This window comes from Vanessa cardui, chromosome 1 (assembly GCF_905220365.1).
Source record: "Vanessa cardui chromosome 1, ilVanCard2.1, whole genome shotgun sequence".
In the NCBI taxonomy this organism is placed as follows: domain Eukaryota; kingdom Metazoa; phylum Arthropoda; class Insecta; order Lepidoptera; family Nymphalidae; genus Vanessa; species Vanessa cardui.
In genome coordinates this window covers 10,925,075-10,951,939 of record NC_061123.1, presented here as the reverse complement: position 1 = coordinate 10,951,939, position 26,865 = coordinate 10,925,075, and the positions used below count along the sequence as shown (strand labels likewise).

General features: G+C 34.6%; 3 protein-coding genes and 1 non-coding gene across 4 annotated transcripts; 2 read left to right on the top strand and 2 right to left on the bottom strand.

Moving 5' to 3' along the window:
• Window positions 1–5,776: 5,776 nt before the first annotated feature.
• LOC124531216 (putative phosphoenolpyruvate synthase) lies at window positions 5,777–20,971 on the top strand. Its single transcript, XM_047105747.1, has 23 exons — window positions 5,777–6,011; window positions 9,519–9,773; window positions 10,412–10,580; window positions 10,986–11,096; window positions 11,392–11,634; window positions 11,817–11,944; window positions 12,031–12,192; window positions 12,801–12,976; window positions 13,135–13,283; window positions 13,873–14,009; window positions 14,296–14,437; window positions 15,104–15,251; window positions 15,409–15,675; window positions 16,360–16,491; window positions 16,761–16,910; window positions 17,187–17,351; window positions 17,878–18,094; window positions 18,249–18,490; window positions 18,662–18,810; window positions 19,017–19,244; window positions 19,789–19,978; window positions 20,324–20,441; window positions 20,670–20,971. The coding sequence occupies exons 1-23, from the start codon at window positions 5,900–5,902 to the stop codon at window positions 20,828–20,830; spliced, it is 3,951 nt and encodes a 1,316-aa protein (XP_046961703.1). The 5' UTR covers window positions 5,777–5,899; the 3' UTR covers window positions 20,831–20,971.
• Window positions 11,769–11,957, top strand: LOC124534788. Its single transcript, XR_006966764.1, has one exon. It is a non-coding gene; the product is annotated as a U2 spliceosomal RNA (small nuclear RNA).
• Window positions 20,972–21,002: 31 nt separating the features above from the next.
• LOC124531309 lies at window positions 21,003–24,664 on the bottom strand. The gene is made up of 12 exons (XM_047105866.1): window positions 24,559–24,664; window positions 24,309–24,439; window positions 24,170–24,220; window positions 23,321–24,091; window positions 23,105–23,248; window positions 22,896–23,014; window positions 22,707–22,820; window positions 22,572–22,627; window positions 22,380–22,489; window positions 22,055–22,184; window positions 21,598–21,688; window positions 21,003–21,500 (listed from the first exon to the last, which is right to left on the bottom strand). Exons 1-12 carry the CDS (start codon window positions 24,630–24,632, stop codon window positions 21,243–21,245), a joined length of 2,049 nt encoding a protein of 682 aa, XP_046961822.1. The 5' UTR covers window positions 24,633–24,664; the 3' UTR covers window positions 21,003–21,242.
• LOC124543601 lies at window positions 24,650–26,838 on the bottom strand. The gene is made up of 10 exons (XM_047121853.1): window positions 26,754–26,838; window positions 26,314–26,502; window positions 26,177–26,227; window positions 25,872–25,983; window positions 25,515–25,642; window positions 25,293–25,343; window positions 25,108–25,216; window positions 24,883–25,016; window positions 24,730–24,803; window positions 24,650–24,670 (listed from the first exon to the last, which is right to left on the bottom strand). Exons 1-10 carry the CDS (start codon window positions 26,836–26,838, stop codon window positions 24,650–24,652), a joined length of 954 nt encoding a protein of 317 aa, XP_046977809.1.
• Window positions 26,839–26,865: the final 27 nt, after the last annotated feature.

Sequence of the window (26,865 nt, the reverse complement as noted above, 5' to 3'; positions counted from 1 at the left end):
TTTTTAGGGATAGGATGCACCAAAGTAGTCTTCCAGGAGTTCGACTGCTTTCGTAGTCGGCGACTATTCGGTAAAGAGAGCCGACTAACTATTTTTTAATGATATAGTATGAATATTCTCAATAAAATATACAGGGTTATTGGTAATTTGACGTATATCCGTTAGGAGGTGATAGGGGTGACTATTTGGACTATTAAGGATCACATGAGGATATTTTTGTACACTTTTTCACTCCAATAAACATGTCTTTATGATAGTAAGTAATCCCATCTTGATCAAATGTAGCTTCTAATGGTTCAGGGTTATTTTCCAAATAAGACGCGACTCCTGAATACGCGTTAAGCTCAAATTTATAAAAAATAAATTTCCTTTCAGGGACCTCTTCGTGAGAATAGTAAGGATAGAGTTCTGCATTATACACTGTAGAACATGCTGTGTGTGCTGTGCTCTTTATAGAGAGTTTCTCGGATTCGATTATTAATACTTTATTTAAGCTATACTACAAAATGTCTTATTTATATCTTAGCTATTGAACTGTTTCTGTTCCTAAATTTTATTTTAAATTTGTATTAAGTAAGTAAATTTTCTTTCATTGGTTGTTATTTTTAGTTAATTTTGAGGGAATTTTAAAGAGCGACCTTTAGTACGAATTCGTTCATGTTCGACTACAAATTTCCACCAGCGTCCTTTCTGATCATTTTATTTCGATTGATTTGAAATAATTTCCTTCTTTTTATAAATTTTTGGAAAGCTAAGACGGTTATGTTTTTAAATAATCTGCAGGCCAAGATTTCTTATAATGATTTTTTTAGTTTTTAAGGCATTTTTGAGGAAAAAATTTTTTTAGTTTTCCGTCTCGCATTTTTAAATTTGGACCAATAATTATTGTTTAAATATCGACAAATATCCAGTGTTTAATCGTTTTTATAAAACAAAAGAAAAAAATAAATAGATTTTAATTGATACTTTTTTTAAATAAATTGAAAAAGCTAAAAAACGTGATAACTCAAAAATGGTTCACTTTTGGACTATGCATAAGGGGGGTTGAAATTATTGCAAATAGTCACCCCTATTACCCCCTAACGGATATACGTCGAATTACCAATAACCCTGTACATAGAATGTATGAGAAATTTTCAATCTGTCTTGCACTAAAATGTAACGGCACTCTGTAAAAGGTTTATCTTCTTTAGTATTTAAAATTACTAACGGTAACGTGACATTATGACATCAAAAATTAGTATCTTAATAAAATGTGAATAAGTGTATGATTATTATGGCCTTCTAGTCTTAGCGTTAAATGATTCATTTTGTGTGGATTTATTGTCGTATCTAGACCAAACGGCTAAATTTTTTGAAGAAATCAATAAAAACTTACGTTTTATTTGTTTAATAAGTGCAAAATATTTTTTTGATAATACGATAGCGGTTAGCGAAAAAATTTCGGGAGGGGGGGGGGGGTTTGAACCCCCAAAACCCCCGCCTGCCTACGGCCATGGGTATGGCGGTTCTTCAGGGGTCTAATTACGTAAAGGCGAAAAGGAAAATGAAGGCCATATCGCTCGCAACGGCGGCCCAATCCCGTGGGCATTAATCGAACGCGTCGGAAAAATATCGAGTGTCGAACGATTTATTCCACAAAAATGTTTGTATTTTCAGATAGTCGAAAAAAAAAGAAGTAGGCGGTAGCGTAATGCATATTTCTCGGGTGTGACTTACAGCCCGCCATACCGACGCGAATACATAAATTTTAATCAAACAGTTAACCATTTGTACCAGGCTAATTTTTGCACAGCTAATCATCGTCGAGTAGCCATTCACGAGAATCACCTTAGCATACTTTTCCGAGAGTAATAGCCGCCATACCACTACAAAGGAGTAATTTTTTTTTTCGCGAAACGATTTGTACCACCTTGAAACTTTTTTTAACAGTACCCTGTATGATCATAAATAGAAGTCTGATAATGCCATACCTGTGGGAGACGGCGAATGTGAACAATATTATTTCAAAATTCTAAGATTTTATTCGTAATTCGAACGATTTCGTTCCAGTATGGCACTAATTTTTCCTGCAAGTTTGAGGTTTAACGAATATAAATACAAAGTTTCAAACACCTAGGTGGCGGCAATCTTGTCTTATAAGCAGATGTAAAGTAAAATAGTTACAGTATGGGATTATTTTTTTAGGTAAAATTTTATCCAAATGAACGATGAATACAATAATGCTATACTGTGTTATGATGTACAAATGATTTTATTTACCTTGAAAACGTCGAAAGATCAGGTTTTTCAAGTATGGCGCCACTTTTTCCCTCTACTATTACTATTAAGTATGGCAAATATAGTAATGGTCACATTGTATCGTATAATTTCCATAAATCCAAATGCCATACTGGTACAAATCATCAAATTTTGTTTTTCTTTTTCACCTTTTAGCTCAAGTCCGACAGTCATCCAACCCATGTTTACAATCTGTAATAATCTTTTTTAAGTACAATTGCATCCAAATGACGAGAATATAATGATTCCATGTTGTAAAAAAATATTTTACGTGTTTTACAGTCGTATTTTAAAAAGGTGTTAAATAAATAAGTATTTCAAGTATGGCAGCACTTTTTCCACCTACTAGAAGTATGGGAAAAATAATAACGGTCACATTTTGCCAAATACTTTCCAAAAATTCAAATGCAATACTGGTACAAATCGTTTGGCGAAAAAAAATTACTCCTTTGCAGTGGTATGGCGGCCATTGAGAACTCTCGGAAAAGTATGGCGAGGTGATTTTCGTGAATGGCTACTCGATGATGATTAGGTGTGCAAAAATTAGCCTGATACAAATGGTTGAATTGTTTGATTAAAATTAATGTATTCGCGTCGGTATGGCGGTCTGTAAGCCACACCCGAAAGTATGGCATTACGCCACCTTCTTTTTTTTGGACTAGCTGACAATACAAGCATTTTTGTGGAACAAATCCTTGACACTCGATATTTTTCCAACGCGTTCGATTAATGCCCACGCGATTGCGCCGCCGGTGCGAGCGATACGATACCATCATTTTCCTTTTCGCTTTTACGTAATCAGACCCCTGAAGAACCGCCATACTGTTACAAATGACCAAATATTTTGTCATTATCATCTCCCGGTTTACATGTTTTGTTTCATATTATTCATTAACTGCTAGGGGGTCGCCTGCGAATATTCGCGATTTTAGAAATTTCGAAACGTATGACAGGTTTTGTATTGATTTAATTTCATTGTAAACTGATAACGTATGTTCGCATATCTGATTTTTGTACACAACCAGTCCCACTGCCCACTCAATCAGTATTTAGTGAATTGCCGTATGATGATATGATGATTTTCAATTTTCTGCATATCTACTGGAGCTCTTCAAAATAAGACAATGACCGATAACTAACGTGCAATATCATCCCATAATCAATAGGACAAAAATCAGCTTATGCTATAAATTAAGATTAGATAATGACTTGAAAAGTGTCTTCAACTCTTCAGGAATATGATATAAGTAATGTAGGGTAGAGCGGGGCTAAGAGTTCCGCGTTTTAATTAACATCAATTTCTGAAGAAACACCATGGGCTATTTTCAGTATATTGCATGTCAAATGTAACAACATTTGTAACTTTTATATTAAGACAGTATTTTTTATCATACTTTACAAGATTTTTTTACAATTAATATAAATGTATCGAAAGTGGGAAAATAACAACGTGCCCCGGCTCGGGGTTAGTTGTTAAAAGAAGATCTAAAGAGTATAATTAAAAAAAAACTGGGTTAAGTTAAGACAAACATGTATTTAAAGTCTAATTAACAATATCTTATGAATATCCAGTCATTTACGTACTTTAAATTTTATGCAAATAAACATTTTTATGTTTCAACGTTATGCTGTATTAAATGTATTTATGAATAGTAGTAATAATTAAACAACAATCAACAGTTTTAATAACTAAGCAGCCTTGATAATTTTCTTCAGTCTTCAATCTTAACAGACTCCTTTAGTAATAATCAATATCTTTAGTAATAATTATTGCACTTATTTAATCATCAAAAGAATCATCGGAATCATAATTTGGACAAATGTATGTCAAAAAGCAACGATTTTTTCGGCATCTAGAATGGACCCATTGCTCACAATCCTGACACTGAACCCACTCTTCGCCAGAACGTGAGTTTGAGAAGGGGTCACAGCAGTCTATACAATAATAATCGTTATCTTCCACCTCAGAATTTTCGCTGTTCGATTGCAGAACTTTTCGTTTGACGGGCTTTCCTTTTATTGTTTGCTTTTATCTTGACCCTTTCCTTTGCCCTTTCCCTTTATCTTTGTTTTTCATTACCACTCATTACGCAAATTTTTCTTTTTTTTTTTTCTTCGGCCAAAGCCTCTTTCTCTGGAGTATCTGTTAATATTGCTGATTTTCTGAGCCGTCTCTTATTTTTTCCACTTCTAAGCGATGCTTTTGGAAACGAGCGGATAGCGGATTTCTCTCCAGAAGCATCTGGAGAGAAATGACTAATTTCTCTTATTTTTTGGATAACACCAGATGGAGGTGGACAATTTATAACCCTTGATGGCCCTGGCTGATCTAATATGGTGTTGACAGTGGTGCCATCAGCTTCAGAAACATTATTGTCATTTCGTCCAGTTTCAGTCTCTGCTATCTGCATGTTATCTCAAGAAATGCCTAAAGATGAAATACATAGATTCATTTGTTGACACTAAAGGGCGATCAGTAACGTGGGAAGGTGCAAAGTCGTCATCAGTATAAATGAGCGCATTGTATGGCAAAACCCTGCCTTTTTGAACGAGTTCATGATATTGGCAGGGGTTGCTGCGAGAGAAAGTGCATATTGTTCCATTTCTGGAATCTCATAACATTGTCTTCCCTGGGTTGCTGCGCATCCAATTGTCTTGTGCCTCGGCACAATAATTTTTGAACGGTGCATTTACTCCGACCTCTTAGGTTGCAAGCGATGTGTGCAATGTGGTGGGAATGACAACATTATAATATAGTTAGATTTTGCTTTTTCTACCACATTAATGTCTACATGAAATGGGTGGTTATCGAGCAACAATAAAACAGGATCTGAAGCTGATGGTCTCGTATGTTTAATGAAGTGATCAAATTATATCAGAAATTCTGTAGATGTCATCCACCTTGAACTATTTATTGCTTGCACCAATTAATTCCGACGGTCCACCTTTGATAAATAAATCTTTGTATTTCAGTCTTGGGAAAATGAACATAGGGGAAATTGTGTGCCCTAATGCATTTGCTGCCAGTTCTACGGTGACTAATGTACCTCGTTCTGAAGACACTATAGTCCCAACTTGCTTGGTTCCGATTAGCGACACATGTACGTTCTATCCGATGTTCCGGCGGCCACTGGCCTAATTAAGATGGCTATCGTCAATGCGCTATACTGTTCCGATTTACGACGTGCAAAGTAGATATATTTGTCTCTTTTTTTTACGACGCTATTTCATTCGAAACGACTTACCCCGGGAACTTTTAGCCCCGCTCTCCCCTACATTTTAATCGTAGCGGTTATGATAGAGATGATCCGAGATAGATTGTTGTAAATTCGATGACTAGTCAATTTGTAACAAAATCTTACAATCTAACATCATGATTGCAAACACCTGAAAACAAGTCATTATCAAAAACTGACCTTATCATGTTGAATATTATTGCGTTCAGTGTCTGATACACGACAAATTTATATCTACTTGTCCGCGTGTCATCTACAATCATTATAAATCACATACTAGCTCTGCGTAGTTGTGTACGCAATGCTCGTTACTTGGTAATCACAGTCCGGTTTCGTTAACCTTCAACCGTTTACTAATCAGAGTTGGTATTACGATCATTTTAATGGATTTCATTGACATACTACTTCAAGCCGGCTTGTTTACTGCCGCTGTAGTTGTTTACTTGATTTTCATACGAAAGTCTTCAAATAGGAGAGGACTTTATCGAGAACCGGGTGAGTAGAATTATCTTATGATATCTCTGTAATTGCTAGTTTCGTAATACAGATTGTTACACAAAGTTTTTTAAGAACAATATCAATTAAGACTTATCGCGCTTACGATTTTTATCTTCTTAATTTTTATCTATAGAATTAATGTTTTTTGAACATTGTAGTTGGTTTATGTAATGTGTAGTAAGTAACACATTAGGTAGGTATAAACTGCCACTTTAGAAAAACAAAATATGTTCCTGTTTTAAACTTTGAAATACATTTGATAAAAATATATTAATAGCAAAATTACACATTTGAACTTGAATTATGAATGAACATATTGATTTTCTTTTAAGTATATTGAGTAAAATAGAACATTGTTTTCTTTTTAAATACCCCAAGATATAGTATAATCTTAGTTTAATTTTTTTAATAATTACGAAAAATAAACAAAACTAATACTTTCTTTGACCTAAATAAATACGAATCATAACAGAAATAATGTAATTAAATTAAAAAGGGACATTGTACAGAAAAAAAGAACAAGAACACTACGCAAAAGACAAAAACAACAAGTAACTATATGTACAGTAACGTAGTTTCAATGCGGAAGTCCACTCAGACCTAGCCAAGGTTTTGCCGCCAAGCTTATACAACAACAACAGCCTGTAAATTCCCACAGCTGGGCTAATGGCCTCCTCTTCCTTCGAGGAGAAAGTTTGGAACATATTCCACCACGCTGTTCCAATGCGGGTTGGTGGAATACACATGTGGCAGAATTTCTATGAAATTTGTCACATGCAGGTTTCCTCACGATGTTTTCCTTCACCTCTGAGCACGAGATGAATTATAAAGACAAATTAAGCACATGAAACAACGGTGCTTGCCTGGGTTTGAACCCGCAATCGTCGGATTTCCGTATGAGTGACATATACGTTTAGAAGAGTTATAAATATAACGATGTTCCATAAAAGAGAATATTTGAATAAAATTATTCAAAGTACATAATAGCTTATGCGTAACGTATTGTTCGTAAGTAAAATAGTATGCGAGGTGGGTAACAAAGAGCTTAATAAAGAAATGTACGTATTAAGTCTTAATAACGTTTATTTATTACCAGTGGCGGCACAAGATCGAATCCGAATGTGGGCAACAGGCAATAGTTTGCGAAGGATTTGGTTTTTTTTAATTTCGGGCGCGAGGCCCTTTGCACCGCGAGGCTGTACGCCGCCTCTGCCAATACTGATACTAAATATTTTTTACATAAGAAATCTTTATCATTTAAATTAGAAATATCTAAAATTATTAGTGTTCCTTTATTATATTGTCCATGAAATATATCAAAATGAAAATAAACTTTATTCAAGTAGGCTTTTACAAGCACTTTTGAATCGTCATTTTACAATTGAGATTTTTAAGTGAAGCTACCACCGGTTCGAAAAGTAGATTCTAACGAAAGGAGCCGGAGAAACTCAGTAGTTACTCTTTTTCAACATTTAAAAATACAAAGTCATATTATTTTATACAATTATTTAAATTAATATATCCTGCTTAAAAGTCAACAGGTATTAACTCCACGCTATTTTATCATCTATAAAATCTTGTATCGAATAATATTCTTTTTTTACCAACGTATTTTTTATAAACGATATGAATTTACGGAACGGCTAAGTTAAAAATGTCTGCGGAAATTTTATTATAGAAATGAATACCTTGTCCCAAGAAGAATTTATTGACTTTGCGGAGTCGGAAACTTGGCGTTATAAGCTTATTTTTACTATGCATATATAATGATTTTCACTGATTTTATCAAAGTGATCAATGTTACTGTGAATATACATAATATTGTTGTAAATATACTGTGACACAATAGTGAATATTCCTACTTTGTTAAAAACATACCAAAGAGAGTCTCTAGCTCCAAGATTATAAATAGACCGGATTTCTCTCTTTTGTAAAATTAAGACATTCAATATCTGCAGCGTTATCCCAAAGTAATATGTCATATGACATACTACTGTGAAAATAACCAAAATATACTAGACGAGCGGTATCAACATCAGTTAGTTGTCTAACTTTTTTAACCGCGTATGCTGCGGAGCTGAGTCTTCCTGTGAGGGATTATAAATGAGGATTCCACTAAAGTTTGGAATCCAATTCCATTCCTAAGAACAGCGTAGTATCGGCTACATCAAGACCGTTTAAAGATATCTTATAATTTTGCTTTCTTACATTGGGTAGGGTAAAAACTACACATTTTGTTTTTTGAGCATTAAAAACTAAATTATTTACTGTAAACCAATCTTGTATCTGTGATAATGCATCGTTCATGTTCACATAGTAATTTTTTTTCCTGTCAACCTTAAAAATCAGTGAAGTATCGTCAGCAAACAACACTATATCACAAATACCTTTGACATAGAAAGGAAGATCATGTATATATACTAAATAACTAGAACTAAAGAAATAGAAAGGGACTCAAAATTGAACCTTGTGGAACGCCCCTTTTTTAACGTAGATCCAGAAGTCTTTCCTTCATTAATGACTTAATTATGAAGCAATGATATCAAGAGCTTTACCTTTAACACCGTAATATTTGAGTTTATAAAGAAGCGTTTCGTGTTCTGCACAATCTAATGCTTTAGATAAATCACAGAATACACCAATCGCATCAATTGCTCACCAAGAAAAAAAGCATTTGTACCGAAATGGATGAGAAGTTGATTTAAAATATTTTTGTAAAAAGTGGTAAAACTTTACTACATTTTAACAAGTTAGGAAATGAACCCGTGTCCAAATTCTTGTTAAAAATTACTGCTATACACGGAGCAATATCGTACATGATGTTATTAACAAATTTTACCGAAATGCCCTATATATATATATATATATATATCGTTAGTTTTTTATATTATTTTATAATATATTTTTAAATGTTTTTAAATATACAATATACAAAAACCTTTCACACTCTATTAAAAAAAATGACATTATAATCCGTTGCGTTATTTGAAAGATCTAAGCATACCTACAGACAGCAGTATGCGACTTTGTGTTTTACTATGATGTGAATGATAATGAAGGGCATTGTGTATCGCAATTTATCAATTTAATACAAGCATGATAAGCATTATATAATATCGATTGTTTAAATAAAATAACTAATTTTATAAGTCGGTAGGTTTTTCTTTTTTCTTTTTGTTATGGTTGGCGGAGGACCATATGGGCCACCTGATGGTTAGTAGTGACCATAGACCATAGACAATGACGCTGTAAGAAATATTAACTATTCCTTACATCTTCAATGTGCCACCAACCTTGGGAACTAAGATGTTGTCCGTTGTGCCTATAGTTACACTGGCTCAGCCTGGCTCGCTCACCCTTCAAACCGGAACACAACAATACTGAGTACTGTAGGAGAACCTGTAGTACTGTAGTACCTTGCACAAAGCAACAATAACACCAATTCTCCGTTGTTAATTAGGACCAGTATTGTATTTCTATAAATGTGTATCAATTATTTTGTAGGATGGAATTACCCTTTGAAGTTAATCGTGGCACGATATGCTGTCAAGCGTTGGAAGTCGCAATTACCGAAGAAGAATTTGTATGAGACTCCTCGGCCTAATCAGACCGAGGGTTGGGATGACATTTCATTACGGGCATCTGCACCAGATGGTTCAGCAGTCCTGCTGGGCATACGTAAGCTGCGTGGAAGAAAACCTATCGCAGAGATCACCGTTCATATTAAGTTAACAGATGGTAGTTGTTATAAGCTCTTAGGTAAGTATTTTTTCGCCCGGGAAGTTATAATATATTGTTATTTTTGTTTAATCTGATATGTATTTTCGTTGACAAAAAAGAAAATCTTTTTATTCCTTTTGCGTTTGAATCCTGTAAAATGACAAAATTCTCGATTAAAAAATGATTGCTAAGTTACTTATAAATATAGCAACTTATGTACACTCTTAAATCAAAATTGGCTTTAAAAAAACACTTCTTAAAAGACCAGTGTTTCCATTTTTCATTGAATTTTTGCCCCAAAAATTTAAATAATTTGCGTGATTAACTGACGTATTATACTTACTTAAGTATTTTTATCTAAATATCTATCATTGTTTTATGAATCTGATTGAGTTAGAGGTATGAGTACACAATTATTATTCCATCATATTTATGTCAAGCTGTTAATTGATTATTAATATGCCTTTTTGCACTAACGAAATGTACGATTTCAAAGTATAGATAGGAACGATCTTTTATATTTTTTTCATTAGACATATCTTCTATACGATTTGACTCTGTTACCTAACAAAGTTGATAAGAATTTGATTAATTATGTTGATTTTTAATTATTAACTTATAAAATAAATGAAGTAATAATAAATACTTTTGGCATTTCTTACAAATTTCTTCTACAGAACATCCACAAACAGCTGTCAGCGAATGGGTGCATATGGATAAGGGGTGGAGCGCGGGTGGACTAAAAATACAAATGACGGAGCATTTGACTAGTTTAAGAATTATTTACAATGGTTTACTAAGAAGAACTGAGGACAACAAGACGCAGCATGTGAAATTCAATCTTTTGTAAGTGTGAATAATAATCAACAACAACAACAATAGCCTGTTAATTTCCTACTGCTAGACTAAGGCCTCCTCTTCCCTTGAGTAGAAGGCTTAGAACATATTCCACTACGCTGTTTCATTGCGAGTTGGTGGAATATACATGTGGCAGAATTTCTATGAATTTAGACACATGCAGGTTTCCTCACGATGTTTTCCTTCACCGCCGAGCTCGAGATGAATTATAAACACAAATTAAGCAAATGAAAATTCAATGCTGCTCTCCTGAGTTTGAGCCCGCAGTCATCGAATAAGATGCACCCTTTTTTATTTACAGGTTGTTATTGTTGTGTTGTTTTTATTGTTGGGTATTTTGAACTTAAAACACTCTTAAAAACATAAATATCTGAAAATTCCTTTCTCTCTTAGATGGGCGTCCGCATCGAGTGTGGTACAACATCCGAAAGATTGGAGCGAACAGCTAGCGGCCGAAACCCTGAGCCTAGAACGCTGGAGAGACGGAAATTGGTCAAAGTTGTTGTAGGTGTAAATTTTACGTTTGTTTAAAAAAGAGAGGCAAGAGAGATAGAAAGAGAGTACATAGAGAACGCAAACATTTTGGCTTCAAAATTTTTATTTTTTTATTAGGTGTAAGAATGCAGTAATTACAGATTCCATCTGTGTGTACACACTAATGGGCATGTTGTTCAATGAAAAGGATGCTGTCGCCGAAATCGGTCTCAAAACTTCCATACATAATAATGTTACATATTCATATATATCAAGTATTTCAAAAATCCTCAGCGATGTACAAAATAAATTATTTTTTCCGTAGAAACAGTTGTGGTAAGGGTTCTGGTAGCTGGATGCAGTGGGGTGCATTGCAAGGCCGTTTTCAATCCTTCGACGCTGAAGGAGTAATCGAAAGAAATGAATATCTTCGTTTAAGAGGAGTCAGAGAGAGAAGTTGGGCGCTGGGCTACAAAGAAATAAGACGTACAATCACTGTCACAGTGACAGCCCGTGACGGAACAGCCGTCCAAATAAGAGGAGTTTCTTATCATAAGAATTTTACACAGTGAGTATACGACATATATCTTTGGTCACTTATTTTCTTGGATGAAAGTTATAACCATAATACTTGTGTTTAATGACAAGTTAATTTCCTTTTTTAATCGTTATATATTCCACCCAATTATGCAGTCAATCAATTCCGCTTCTCGACCTTTTGGCTAAGATCAAAGTGTCTGTTCTTTTCAGATGCATTTCAGGAAGCGTGAGATTACCGAACTTTTTGGTGAAAAGTATAACTTCATCGGATTTAATTATGTCAGATTTCTGTGAGAATCCGAATGGAATACCAAATACGTACACAATTAACGTAAGCAGTAAGTAAATTTTCATAAATATGAAACACTCGATATTTTATCATAATGATAGGATATTTTATTAGTCAATTGCCTTTACTTTTCAGCTGAAAATAATCGTAACCTAAAAGTAATTCTTCGGATTAACAAAGACGGAGGGCGCTTGTTCTCGGGTCCGGATCAGCAGGAAATAGTATATCGTACAGTCAACGTCAGTATCAACGGTGAACACGGCACTGGTATTCTAGAATTAGGTTACGAAACATTAGGTAGGTTGGTATAAATAAATAATAATAATAATAAATAAATATTGGACAACATCACATACATTACTCTGATCCCAATGTAAGTAGCTAAAGCACTTGTGTTATGGTAAATCAGAAGCAACGACGGTACCACAAACACCCAGACCCAAGACAACATAGAATACTAATGAATTTTCTACATCGACTCGGCTGGGAATCGAACCCAGTACCTCAGAGTGGCGTACCCATGAAATCCGGCGTACACACTACTCGACCACGGAGGTCGTCATAAATAGTAGTTACAGTATCCTATTGAATAAGACGATAAGTGATGAGATAATAAGTAATCTAACTGTAATTAAAGATAGCAGTCTTAATGCTATTACATAAACTAGTGTTAAAACACAATAAATTGATCCAACTATAAGCTATTATAATACAAATGTAATTACCAATTACTTTTGTGTCTTTTAAAACTATTATAAGCCGTAAAATTAAGTAAATATAACCTTATATGTATATTTAAGCAGATCTTGAAACAGTTAGGTGCTAAAGAAAAATTTCACACCAAAATATTGTTGTCATTCAAAGTTTTAAAATATATAGTTATAAATGTATGTCTATTATTTTAGCTGCTAATCCAGTGAACAATCTCAAGCCACTACCCGTTTTAAAGTGTCTGACTGAGAAGGAGGCAGGCGAAGCCGGGTACTGCGCCTCGTTCGAAGAGAGCGCCGCGTTTTGTACCAACTACGTAGGTGGCAAGGGTGCGTCACTCGCACTATTAGCTTCAGTACAAGCAGAAGAGGTAATAATAATATCCTAGCTGAGCCTGGGAGGTGTACAACATTTTTATTTATTATCAAACACAAGACTTTTTTCAATGTTTTTTTTTTTTCGAAATATAATACTTTTCAATCCATCCATCAGACGATTTGGCCCCTATTACATAAAAAAAACTTGCAGGGATACCGCGTTCCTCCAGGGTTTTGTATTACTACTAAAGCATTCAACAAACATTTAGAAGCCAATCCTGGTCTCAAAAAAGCGATTAGTGAAATTGAAGCTGACAATGACAACTATGAGGAAACCAAGTTTAAAGAAAAATGTGAGAAGTAAGTACTTTACAGCACATTAATTACAAAGTTAATTGAAATAATATCGTTTGGTAGATAAGATATTGATAACATATTTATCATATTTCGGAATACATTTCTTACTAGCTAGATAATTATTGAAATTATCAAACGGTCATCGAACCATGTGACTAATATGATATATATTTTTTTTCTTTTTTTTTATGGTATAGGTTGGCGGACGAGCATATGGGCCACCTGATGTTAAGTGGTCACCATCGCCCATAGACAATGACGCTGGAAGAAATATTAACTATTCCTCACATCGTCAATGTGCCACCAACCTTGGGAACTAAGATGTTATGTCCATTGTGCCTGTAGTTACACTGGCTCACTCACCCTTCAGACCGGAACACAACAGTACTGAGTACTGTTATTTGGCGGTAGAATAACTGATGAGTGGGTGGTACCTACCCAGACGGGCTTGCACAAAGCCCTACCACAAAATATATATATGATTTAAGAAACAAAAGATTTTTCTAAGTGGAACTTATGTTGCCTTAATAAAATAATTTTAACTTCATACATTTATGTCTTAATATTAATTCAATCTTTATTTGTGTTTTAGGGCGTATAATCTATTTATTTCTACAGCAATCGTTGAAGATGTAAAAGATAGTATATTGATCTATCTTAGTGAATTGAAAAAGAAAGCTAATGCCCAAAATATCGGAGACAAACTAAGATTTGCAGTAAGATCTTCGGGTAATATTATCGTTCTATATTATTTATTATCAGAAAGAAACAATAATTAGGTTTGAATTAGCATCTAAGTTTTGCGGAATGTTTTCTTATATGAATTTACAAAACTGAAAATATGGTCTAAAAATATGTTATACTTGTTTGGTCACTATTTATGGTTCGCAAGATAAATATTGTTGTGTGCTTTTTTTGACAAACCTAATTCAAACCTGAGGTATCGTTTTGATTAATATTGATACGAACCATTATTCAATTAAGCCTTTTAATATAATTTAACTAAATGTTGCAGCGGTCGGTGAAGACAGCGAAGCGCTATCCGCCGCTGGGCAGAATGAAACAGTTCTCGGCTGTGTGAGCGATGACGACGTTTTGCGTGGAGTGCAAAAGTGCTGGGCGTCGATGTTCGCATTCACAAGTGCATACTACCGCCGGTAAAATTAAGCTGTTTTTGTTTTAATTTCGTAACGATAGTATGTTTTTCAGAAAACTTTAATATTATGACATTGTACATAATCAACAACGGCTGCAGCTCTTACGATACGGATACGAAGTTAAATTATGCCCGTTAGTTGTAACTAATAAAGGTTAGGTTAGGGGGTTTAAGGGTAAATAAACCTTAAAACGGTTATTTAATTGAAGTGCCTACAGTGCCTAAATTCAATGTAAAACAAATTTTGTTATGAATAGTGGCGTAGCTATCGTAGGGCAGGCTGTGCAGTGCACCAGGACCTAAACTAGAGGGCCCCCTGAACTTAAGCTTCTGAAGCTAGAAAAACACGAACCTATGGACAAGATTTATTTACTTATTTAGTATCTATAATTTTGAAGGGTAATTATTTATCAAAGAGGGATGGGAAAGAGGGAGTGAGTTCTCGATTCTTTTTCTACACACCAGGGACCTTTCTCACCTAGCTACTCCACTGGTTATGAAACACTGCTGAACCTTTTGCCGCAATTCCACGCGGTCATTATTTAGACAGCCAATATTTTTAATTCATATTTATATACATTTAATGACTTAATATCAATACGTCACTAGTCATTGTCAAGCCAGTATAAAATAAAAATTAACGATAAACTATTTATTGTGAAATCAGACAAAACGGTCAAGCGTGTGAATGTACGGGTGGCGTGGTGGTGCAGATGCTGGTGGCGCCACGTACTGCAGGCGTCATGTTCACAACGCATCCGCAGCAGGGTGACCCCACCAGGCTACTGCTCACCGCCAATTATGGCCTGGGAGAGGCGAGTAACTTATTGCATTCGTCGCGACCGATTTATTTCATAAGATAAAAATGTTGTGTTAGACTTTAAGCACTGGCTCAAAAAAATATTTAAAAAAGTAATGGAACCGAACGATTTAAGGAATTAATAGAAAAATTAAACAGTAATTCATTTTTAGAGTGTGGTGTCGGGATCCGTGGAACCAGACACGGTTATTGTGAGGCGTGAGTCAGACGGGACACTCTCAATAGCACAGCTCAATCTTGGGTCGAAAACCCATAAGGTTACTACGAGCGAAAATGGCGTTACTACGACAACCGTATCTGAAAAGGAAAAAAATATGCCTTGCTTGTCTGAGTCTGAGATATTCAGATTGGCTCGGTTGGGTATATCCCAAGAGAAACTGTGGGGCGTTGCAAGAGATATAGAATGGGCGATACACAACGTAAGTATTTCTTCTGATGATTCTTCTCCTTAGGGAATAGCTTTTCTCCTACCCACTATGGTTTATCAGTTATTACTTTTGATATATGTATATCAGATCTCTTGTTCATAGTGGAACGGAAAAAAATGTAGTGTTACCGTTTGAAAATTATATTTTTTTGATTGGGTAGTTTTTCTAGCAGCAAACAGTTAACAAGTTAGCGATATTTCTTTTTCTTAGAAATCGATATCTAATGGAGCTTAACGACTCACTCATCGACGAGGTGGCGAGTTGGTGACTGTTGCACTCTTTCTATTTCAACATACATTTACATTGCTTGAATTTTCATTTCCTATCATGATCAATACCAATACCAATACCCCGCCTCAGCCTCACACGCGTACAATGAGGGTCTAAATACAACTTTTAGGTTGGAGATAAATCATGAAAAGAAAAATATTGCACTTTTCCGCTAGGAGAGTCAAAATCGCCGGCTTTCTCTACTGTAATATGCATATATTATACACATTTAAACCTTGGAGAATTATATTTATTTATTAAAACCGCATTTAAATCCGTTGCGTTTTTTAAGAGATCTTGAATATTTTTTTTATGCTATGTAGAGATGACTTAAGTGACATCAATATACAATTAAAAAAACTAATTAATTTAAAACATCAAATATATATTTGTTTTGTTTTACAGGATGATATATTTTTGCTTCAAGCGCGGCCGATCACTTCTCTAGAACGATGGACAGAAGAGGAATTGCTGCACGAACTTGACTTCCCTATAATGTCCGATGACGAACTAATCACGTTCGCTAACACCGGCGAGGTAACTTAATACAAGAAGCATTTTTCAGAACATGCTATATCTATGGCAAAATAGTATCGAACTGCTGTTGTTAACCTTTAATCGGATACAGGAAACTATTTTCCCACTCTCTCAATAGCCTTTAACCTTACAAATGTCAAATGAAAAGGTCAGGAATCATGACTCAAGAATTTAAGCCGTGAAAAACAGATCTTCTGGTTTCTGTCCGATAAAGGGTTTAACGCAAAGTGTAATTTATAATTATAATATTTAACAATATTCATATACAGGTCCTACCGAAGCCAATCACGGCTTTAAGTTATGACGTTGTATTTACACCGCTCGAAAAAGGCGTAAGCACCTTGATACGAACGAACGGTGACGGATATGATAAGAATATTGTTCTCACGCACGGCAGGTGCGCTTTGGCGTCATATAATGTAAGTGCTAATTAAATTTTTACAAAGTATTATTACTATGTTCCAACAAACAACAACAACAGCCTGTAAATTTTCCACTGCTGGGCTAAGGCCTTCTTTCTCTTTGAGGAGAATTTCTTTGCAATTAGGCACATGCAGGTTTCCTTGCGATGTTTTCCACCACAGTTGATTAGTCGCGGTACTATGATACGGTAAGGCAAGGTCATGACCTTATTCTCTAAAAGATAATCAATAAAAACTTACCTTAAATACTAATAAATATTTTATATTCTGTAGGCGGTGTACCGTCGAGTACCAAAGGAGATCGACGTGAATATTCGAATGTTGGAAATGGCAATACATGGTCACAAGGTGGCGGACGAAGAGATTTTTAACGTAGCCTTGCATAGAAGGCCACCTCAAGGCATGGATAAACTTTTAGTGATATTCAATATGTTGAAGGTAATTATTATTTATTGTTTTATATTCATAGCCTATTCCATTGGAAGCAGGAAATAGATAAGCAAACTTAGATTTACGTATTGCGATTGCTTGCATACGATTTGCTAATAACTCTACTCAACTATATTGTGCACTGCTAAGGGTTTATGATTAAACTTGACTACTTATTTCTATTTTAATTTAACTTTCAAAAATCCGATAACAGTTTCGTCGATGTTCAACACGTTGTTTTTTCGTGAATCCGTAGTGAATATCATAGATTCATCAAGCTCTCAACCAATAATACCGCGTTAATTTGCTGCTAAATATTGTTTATTCCATTGGAATATAGTATATGTAAGTAAACTCACATATACTATATCGACAAGAACCTATCTCTTTTTCAAATTCATTGATCTAATTAAAATTAAAATTGAAAGGGTTAAATTTTTACTGGGACAATTTTGTCTAAATGTACAATATTATGTCTTCGCTACTATACAGGTAATATATATTTAATTTCGAGTAAATTGTTATTTTTTTTTAGTGTTTAACAACTTCGAAATGGGTCATGGATGATACGATCAAGAGCGTAAACGTTATGAACCTCAACGTGGATACAGAAGACCCTATTGTATTGTTAGATACCATCACTGGAGTGGACGACGAGATGTACCGGTACATGACGAACCACGGCTCCACGAGCAGTGCGTGTACATTCAGTCAATTTATTGCTATGACAGTTTTGTTAGAAGGAAAATCAGGTAAACAAACCTAATTTATTGGAAAGTTAAGTTTTTAATTTATGGACTGTTAAACAGACTTGAAAATAGGCTCGACTAAAGTTTAAATACGATATGGTTCCTTTCGATAACCCGTTTGGCTAAAAATAATAAACATTAACTTTTGATTCCCTAGATTTCACACCTGAAGAATGCAATGAAATTAGTACGTTGCTTAGTTCAGGAGATGTTCTGTCAGCTGAAGTACCAAATGAACTCGATAAATTGATCCGAAAACTGGACAAACTCGGAAGGTTACAAGAATTCAGAGAACAAAATCCTCAAAATGCTTTAACTTGGTTAAAAAACAATGTTCCAGGGGTTTACAATGATGTGTGTAACTTTTTGGATAAACACGGCCACCGAGCTATCATGGAAGTAGGTATTATTTTGTTCGTTTTCGTAAATTGTTTTAATTTTAATTCAGTTCTAGATCTCAAAATTTTCAATTACTGTAGAACACTTCAGTTTCTCTAATATCTGTTTGTACTGCGCATGATTTCTTTGTATCTTGGACTAAATGCTTTAGTTGTTTCCTAATTATTTCAGTTTGATCTAGCAACAAAACCATGGTCATTGGTACCAGAAGATTTGATGAAAGTGCTTATGCAAATGCGTCCGTCAAAGGCAAACGTACAGCAGAAGAATAGCGATGACATTATTGCTTCCCTTAAGACTCCAAAGAAATCAAGCACACGGTAATATTCCTAAAATTAAATACGATACACTAACTAAATATTACTTATACTAAGCAGTTACAAAACAGCTCAGTAGATATTAAAGTATTAAGTAGATCTAACTATCAAACGAAGGTAGAGCTACACTTATATTTTTCGAACATAAATCCTGGGGCAGTTTCTTGTTCCCAAGAAATAGCTTAATCTTGGTGACGGTGGATTGGTAGGTCTGTGCTGCGCTGGGTAGTGCCGCTATGCCGTCGCGCAGTGCGGCACCGCGAGGGCACCAAGGCGCACCTGATTCTCGCCGTACACAAGCTGCGGTTGGCGACGAGGCGGCTTGCGCGTCTGCTAGTGCGTCGCTGGCTACTGCCCCACGCAGACCTCATCTTCTACTTCAGGGCGCACGAGCTCCGGGAATATGTGGCAACGAGGGATCCCGTGTTACTGAGAAAGTAAGCTCGTTAATATTTTAGGAAAGATAGATATATGTTTTTATAATTCTGTACACGGGTCGTTCTGTTACTTCCATTTAGCTTCTGAAACTTCGCATCAATCGCACCCTAATTTGGTTTAAAATATTAAAGCCGAAAAATATCTCATCAAAATATATCAACAATACTATTGAAAAGCGGTACCAAGCTGATTGTAGTAACGGTTCAATTATCTCAACTTTATACAACAATAAACAGAAAAGCCAAGAATTTCTAGTTCCCTATCCTGAAAAAACAAGGCCTTTTTATGTTTGTTCTTCAATTCAAATTATATAGACCCTTACTGTACCTATGTGAAGCCGGGGTGGGTGGCTACTATGTATATCGAAACAAAAGTTTTGGTATTACATAGTATAGAAACGAGCAGCGGTAACTTGTGCGTTTCTTATAAATATTAACACAAATAACGAACCCTTTCGATTATTCAGGACTGGTATTGCATTATTTTAATATACAGAATCTACATCTACAACATAATTTTTTAAAAAACTTTGTTTTTTTGTAGAGCAATTCAAAGACATCAGTTTTATCCAGCGTGGTGCAAATTGAAATTTTCTGAAATTAACAAGGGCTGGCCAAAACCTCTTAATTTCGAAGGACCAAAAATTACTACTGGTGAAGTGAAATTGAAAGCTACTTCCGTTTGTGGAGGGGATGTTATTGCAAGAGCTTGCGTCATAAAAGATCTTTCAGAGGTATTAAAAAAAAATATAATCATATCACCACCACCCATCATACCAATGAAACAAACATAGTACAAAGAAATTTGGTAAATAGTGTGATTTTGCACAACAATTTCAGCTGCAGTTAACTTGGACTATTTTGTCTCATCACTATATAGTTTAAAACAAAGAGGCTTCACACTGGTAGTCAGTCCCTTTGTATTCTTTAATATTTAAAACTACGTAACGGATTTTGATGCGGTTTTTTTTAACAGATAACCATGTTTTATCCTATACTTTTCACGAGAAATAATGTGATTATTGTGTTGTTTTAAAGTTAATGGAGTGTTAAATAATATTTCTTATATATTTCAACAGATAAACACACTACAGCAGGGAGACGTATTAATAACACATTCTACGGATATAGGATGGTCGCCCTACTTCCCCCTGTTATCGGGAATTATTACGGAACTAGGAGGACTCATTTCACATGGTATTACAAATCCAATAAAAATATTAGAAACATAATTAAAATATATTGCTCTTCAAATTTTTGAGAGTACATATCTATGTACGGGTATCTACCCGTTTTCCGTTACAAAATATCAAAAAATTCTTAAGCGTTTGGAATATTCTCTATTAAGCAATTTTGTTAAAGATCCAAATTCCTTATTTAAATTATTTTTCCCTTTTAATAAAAACTCAATTGTGATATTAACAGGAGCAGTTATAGCTCGCGAGTATGGTTTGCCTTGTATCGTTGGAGCCATGAATGCCACGGAGCTTTTTAAAACCGGGGATACGATTCGACTATCTGGTTTCGAAGGCGTCGTAGAAAAAGTCAGCGTTTTGGACGAAGCCGCAGACAACAAGAAAGAGTGATAAAAACTAGATTAGATACCCTAGATATAGTAACTATATACTAGATACTTCTATGCTATTTATACTTTGTGGAATAAATCCACATGTGAATATATTGTGCGAATCGCAAAAAAAAGTATTTATTCAATAAAAATATATATATAAAAATAAAATCATAAATTTTTTATTGATTTCAAAACATAAAAGTTCATAAACATTATCAAAATGATACAACAAAACCAATAAAAAAACACGAAACAAAACACATATTCCAAATTTGGAATATATGAAACCAAAAGGGACCTTGAAATAAATTTTGTCATTAATTCGAACGACAAAATTGCATCATTACAATACGGACAAAATTCTGACAAGTTTATCACACGTCCGATTATTAGTAAGCAAATCTAAATTTAAAAGATCTGCTAAAACTTTACGAAGTTGACGAGTGCACATCATCCGAAAGAACAAGGAGCTCGTAGCAGTCAAAGGCGAAAGGGCGATCAAATATAACGACGTGACAGCGGTAGCAGGGCGCGTGCACGGCGCCCACGAGGTGCGAGCCGCGGTACAGCACGCGGCCCACGTGCACGCCGGGCGCCGCGCGCACCGCCCGCACCCGCCCCGCGCCGCACACGCCGCCCGCGCCCGCGCGGCACGCCAGCCACGACACCTCCGCGTTACACATCACCTGAACGAGAGCGATCACGTCGCCATAAATACTTGTAAATTACAGATCACGAAGGCTTTTAAATAAATTATACTTAACAAATACAGTTAATTATTACCTGATATTTAGTATATTGGTGTACTCCGCCGTCACTGTACACAATGCAACAATGTTTCGAAGGCAGTAGAGCAGCAGGTACTACGTTACATCTAGAATTTTTTTTTTTTAGTAAACTTAAAGTAAAAGTAAAGTAAAGAGAGAGAAACAAACTGGCAAATAGGTTACCTGCATATAAAAGGCTGATTATGTATACAGATACAGACATAGCGCTAGTTGACGAAAGCCTGGACGATACTAAAGTGGAGGAGGCAAAGTAAGGGGTAATAAAAAATCGGAATATCTTGTAGACTTTTGTTTTTACTTTTTTGATGTGTTAACTTGTGACTATGAAAGTTGAACAATGAAAGATTGGATTAGAAATTATTCAAAATTCTATTCAACGAAAAAATTATATTATAGGTATAAATAATAATCAAAATAGCACTACCAGTTAGATAAACAAATAAAATTTAGACCTGTGAGTGGTCCTAGCTACCCACGTGACCTCTCCGTCGTAGACGCCGGCTGCCACGGCTCCTCCAGGCACCGCGCCACATGCACTCACTACCCAAACCGGTTCCGTGGTGCTCCAGCCTGGGAGCCAGTCTGCACAAAATAATATAAAAAGTCTCTATTTTTCTTAATTTTTTAAAGATCTAAAATCTGTAGATCTAATGCGCGGTTTTAGGTTGCGATTTTTTTCAATATGGTGATGGTGATGCCTCTCCTGTAGATCCCCTTTTCGATCAACAAATGATTATAATATTAATAAATCTATAAATAAGAAATAAGCGAAATTACCTGCAATTAATCTCTTGTACTTTTGTTCCCAGCACAGTTTTAAATGCATGTTATATTTTTTCCAGTCTTCTGAATATTCTTTAACTTTCTTCTTAAAAAGTCTCCACCTCCTTTTTGTAAACATTGAAAATATGCAGATATTCATTTCATAAAATATATTATCTTTCGACTAAGGTTTCTACTACTACTTACATTCTATGTTCGGATTCGATACAGCCGGTCGGTTTAAACGCATCAGTTTCCCTTATCTATAATACAATAAATGAAAAACAAAAAATAATTTAATAATTATACTTTCTCAAGAATTTATGTCATAATAATACTTACTACAACAGTCAACCAGTGTGTCCATCGACGGAACATATCAATAATATCTAACATTTCGTTTTGACATTCCATATAAGCCACAGTTTTAACAGTTCCTCTAGTTGGAGATATGATCTAAAATTAAATAAGCTAAAATAAATAAGAATTTCTTTGATATAAGTATTCAAATTATTGACATTATTAATAAACATTTTTATCTCTGTATCTTTGAGCAAGCCGGAGTGTTAACTGTCGACTAAAATTGTTATATTGTCTCCACTGTAGGGCTTCAATAGTGATTTGTCTTTGAAATGTCGTCCAAGATTGTTCTGTAATAAAATTAAAGTTAACATTTTAGCGCTTTAATTTCTTTCATTATTGGAAGTAAAAGTACTTGAGAATATAAATGAAATATACACCTGACATTACGCCAGAATTACTTGATGTAAGCGCCCGATCTATATTCTCTTGTATCCAGTTTCGCCACGCTTGAACGTTCCACATTAAACTTACCATCATGGAATGCCAATCTGCCATTTGATCTGTCGTTACTATTGGGGCACCTGATATTGAATTATCGTTGTAGTAAGGACTATTGTACAAAATAAACTATTAAATATTAAGTTTGTAATTACGAGAATTATATCCACGTCTGGCCATTCGTCTAGATATATGAATGGAGGTCGCTTGTTTAATTACAGGCGATGGCGGTTCTTGTACTCTTTTGACTGGAGTATAAAGTTGTGCCATCATAGTAGTCGGCGAATGCCAAAAAGGATGCTCCGTACTCTTGCCTTGAGAATGAGAACTTTGGCTTTTAGGAGTATAAAAAGATACTGGAGACGACGCTTCAGTTTCTCGTTCTTTTCTTCCTTCTAAATCAGGTCTCTTTCTTTCTAAATCGGGTGAAATTTCGTAATCATCTAACGGTTGTGTTTCTTCTACACTTGAACTATTAAAAACAACTGGTTTTACTGAAGAACACGATGGAACTGAATCCAATGAGTTCGAAAAAGGCCCTGGTAACCTGCCTCTATCTAAATCGTTATCTCGTCGATGACATTCAGTGGCATGTAATAGATAAGAAACGGTAGTTTTGTCACATTCAGGGGTCCGTTTTTTGGCTGGGCATGGTTGAATGTTTTGCCTTTCATTTTTGTTTGACTTAAGTTTATTTAGCTTTGAAGGACATTGTATCAAAGATATTTCGGGCCCATGGTGTGGTTTTGAAGTCCCAGGTTTTACAAAGACTCTCTCTTCTGGTTCCGCGATATCGATGAAGGCTTGCGCAGAAGTATGACGCGCACAAGTGCAACAAGGTCGTGAAACGCGACGTAATATTTCATCACACCATAATTCGCATTGCACAAATACATTTTTCATACATTTGCATATTTGTATAACCTCTGAAAATAAAAATAAAATATTGTGTCAAATAGAATACAAAAAAAAATCATAAATAATAAATTAAATGTAAGTTTTACGTGGTTGCAAAAAATGTACTGCCAAATATGAAGTAGCGTCTTCAATTACATCTGAAAACGGAAATAATGAATATTGTAATGATGACAAAAAATGACAAAGAACAAAACCCTATAGAACAATATAAAATGTTTTACACACCATCCATCAATGGTAGATATTTATCAGGAGTGCACGAGCTCATTAAATTTCGGAGTTTCAGTTGTATTTTCCTTGACACTACGGGATCTGCATTTTGTCCGTTTATCTGATCAGCGTTTTTGGGACGTAATCTGTTATCAAATATTGTTATTTCCTTAATAACCACTAACATATAATAACTTTTTTTTGTTCCTTATTATTATACATCATTTATTGATCAAGTACTTAAGATGTACAGCTCTTTACTTACAAATCAGCACCATTAGAATAAGTTTTACGAAGAGATCCATGACGTAATAATACAATATCTCCCTCTCGGTCCATTTGCTCTATTAATATTTTTAAAGCCTCAGTTTTGATACCTTAAGGAAAAAAATAGATTTTGTTATTTTCAAATATTATATATCATTATATTTATAACAAATAATTTAAAATGGAATGCACCTTGAAGCATAATATAAGATACGAGCAGTTTCGTCGAATCCGATATAACACCTAAAACGGAATAACATTAGTATCAAAATAAATATAATTAATTATATAGTTATCTTAAAAAAATCAAAATAATGAATACCATCCATTGTAGATTTGCTGTAACTGTCTGCGGTAATATTAGCCACAAGAGACTTTAGCTTTCCCTCTGTAGTTGATTGTAATGAATGGTTCGGTAACGATATAGAATCTTGGAAGGATGTTAGTTGTCGTAGACTGTACAGTTAAACAAAATAATTAAAAAAACGAAATTAAACATTAAGATCTTCTATCAGAAGATACTGATTTATCTACATATATCACTTACTATGCCGCCGCATCCTTATAGGATTTAGGTATATCTCCTTCGACGAGAAGATTGTCTCCAGTTGATTCCATTTCATTTAATAAAGCGACATATGCCTCGATATATTCGTCTGCAAAATGTTATCGAACAAATGTCGTAGAACTATGTGACTTAATAAATTAACAGTGACATTTCTAAGATCTTACCAGGTTTCCTAACGTTTGCTGACAAGAAATCCGCCGCAACCGTAATGTGATCTAATAAAAAAAGGAATTAGATACTTTATCAACAATTTTTCATGAGTTTTTGTTACACCTTTATTAAATTTAGGATACAATTTTCACTACATTAAGGAACCAAAAAAAATATTTTTTTTTACTTTACTTTTGTATCACGAAACCTTTATATTGTGTAGTGTGTTTTCAAACCTTTCCAAGCTGACGCTAATTTCCGCGCCATCGATCGACATCTTGTTATTTCCTCCAATTTCTTTGCCAAATGATAGGAAACCTGTGTGCATGGCTCGTTCACTTCCAAAGAAGTCGCCCTCTTTAACCTTTTTAAAAAATCATTTGGTTTTCTTAGAAAATAATACAGTGTTAAAATTTAAACGTATTAGACATATTAACAATTTACATATTTGTAGCGTTTCTGGTTCTTCTCGTGCTTAACTCTCCATTTCAAACTCGGTGGAAATCGTATACACGACCCCGCCATTTTTAATTATAATGAAAAATGATTGATCTTTACAAAAATAAGTTACTCGTAATTAAAATAAGTGATACCTTTGAGCTGCAAAAAAAGAAGTTTCAGCGGCCCCATCGACCTCTATGAGAATTTCATTGCCTCTTTTTTGCATTTCCGAAATAAGCGCTATTTTCACAAGGGCTTTGTAATCTGCAAGATCATATAAAAATTAGGTTAAAAGCTTGCTAAAAATGTTATTATCATTCATTGCAAATATTGTGTGCTAGAATTGTTTGAAACTGCGATCGTAGTAAAAAAACAATCTATTGAATTTATTGACATAGGTACGTACAAATAAAAATATTAAATAAATATTAATTGGCAATGTAAAGGCATTACTCACTATGAGATACGAAGTACTCCGATAGTATTCTTGAAGATTCAATTATGACATCTAGAATTATTAAAAAGTAAAATGGTTACCTTTATACAAATGAATGTAAGTCATAATATTATGCTGTAATTCATAGATAATCTTACCTTGCATTGCATCATACATATCAGCAGGCGTAGCGTTTCCAACTACATTGCTAAGTTTACGTTCAAACTTTTTATGAAGACGTCCCGTGTCAGCAGATTCTTTTACGGATTTGTCCACTTTCATAGGTGGTTTCATCGACAGCCTTAAATTAATTGGAAATTTGTTCAGATCAATTATATCTTGATTGGCTGCATACACAATAATAGTAATACCATTATTACTAATAAGTCGGTTAACGTTTACTAGATTAAACTTAATTTTATTTTTCTTCCATCATTGATTTGATATTTGAAAACAAACACTGTATCTTTAAATAAAATAACCATCCAAACTCGGTATATTTATAGGTAAAAAGTATTGTTAAAAATAGCAAAAGAGTAAATGAAAAAAATATAACCATTCTGAGGCTTGTCCATGAGTCAGTTCAGTTTGTGGTTGCTTATAGAGTATTTCTCCACCACGCGAACGTAATTTGCTGTGGAGAATGTGCAACGCTTGTTCACGTTCTGGGTCGACGTCTGCATATTTAAAGAGATACTTTTAAAAATATA

What these genes read in the sequence shown, in the direction of transcription:
- LOC124543601 (XM_047121853.1), bottom strand. Translation starts at nt 26,838, where the DNA reads ATGCAGACGTCGACCCAGAACGTGAACAAGCGTTGCACATTCTCCACA. An exon ending in GGTGGAGAAATACTCTATAA is followed by an intron (nt 26,503 to 26,753) that starts GCAACCACAAAC and finishes TTGTGTATGCAG; the next exon opens with CCAATCAAGATATAATTGAT. An exon ending in CATTCCATTTTAAATTATTT is followed by an intron (nt 24,671 to 24,729) that starts GTTATAAATATA and finishes TTTTTCCTTAAG; the next exon opens with GTATCAAAACTGAGGCTTTA.
- LOC124531309 (XM_047105866.1), bottom strand. Translation starts at nt 24,632, where the DNA reads ATGGACCGAGAGGGAGATATTGTATTATTACGTCATGGATCTCTTCGT. An exon ending in TATTCTAATGGTGCTGATTT is followed by an intron (nt 24,440 to 24,558) that starts GTAAGTAAAGAG and finishes ATTTGATAACAG; the next exon opens with ATTACGTCCCAAAAACGCTG. An exon ending in CAGACGTGGATATAATTCTC is followed by an intron (nt 23,249 to 23,320) that starts GTAATTACAAAC and finishes ATTCAATATCAG; the next exon opens with GTGCCCCAATAGTAACGACA.
- LOC124531216 (XM_047105747.1), top strand. Translation starts at nt 5,900, where the DNA reads ATGGATTTCATTGACATACTACTTCAAGCCGGCTTGTTTACTGCCGCT. An exon ending in ATTAGGTTACGAAACATTAG is followed by an intron (nt 12,193 to 12,800) that starts GTAGGTTGGTAT and finishes CTATTATTTTAG; the next exon opens with CTGCTAATCCAGTGAACAAT. An exon ending in CCAATTATGGCCTGGGAGAG is followed by an intron (nt 15,252 to 15,408) that starts GCGAGTAACTTA and finishes ATTCATTTTTAG; the next exon opens with AGTGTGGTGTCGGGATCCGT.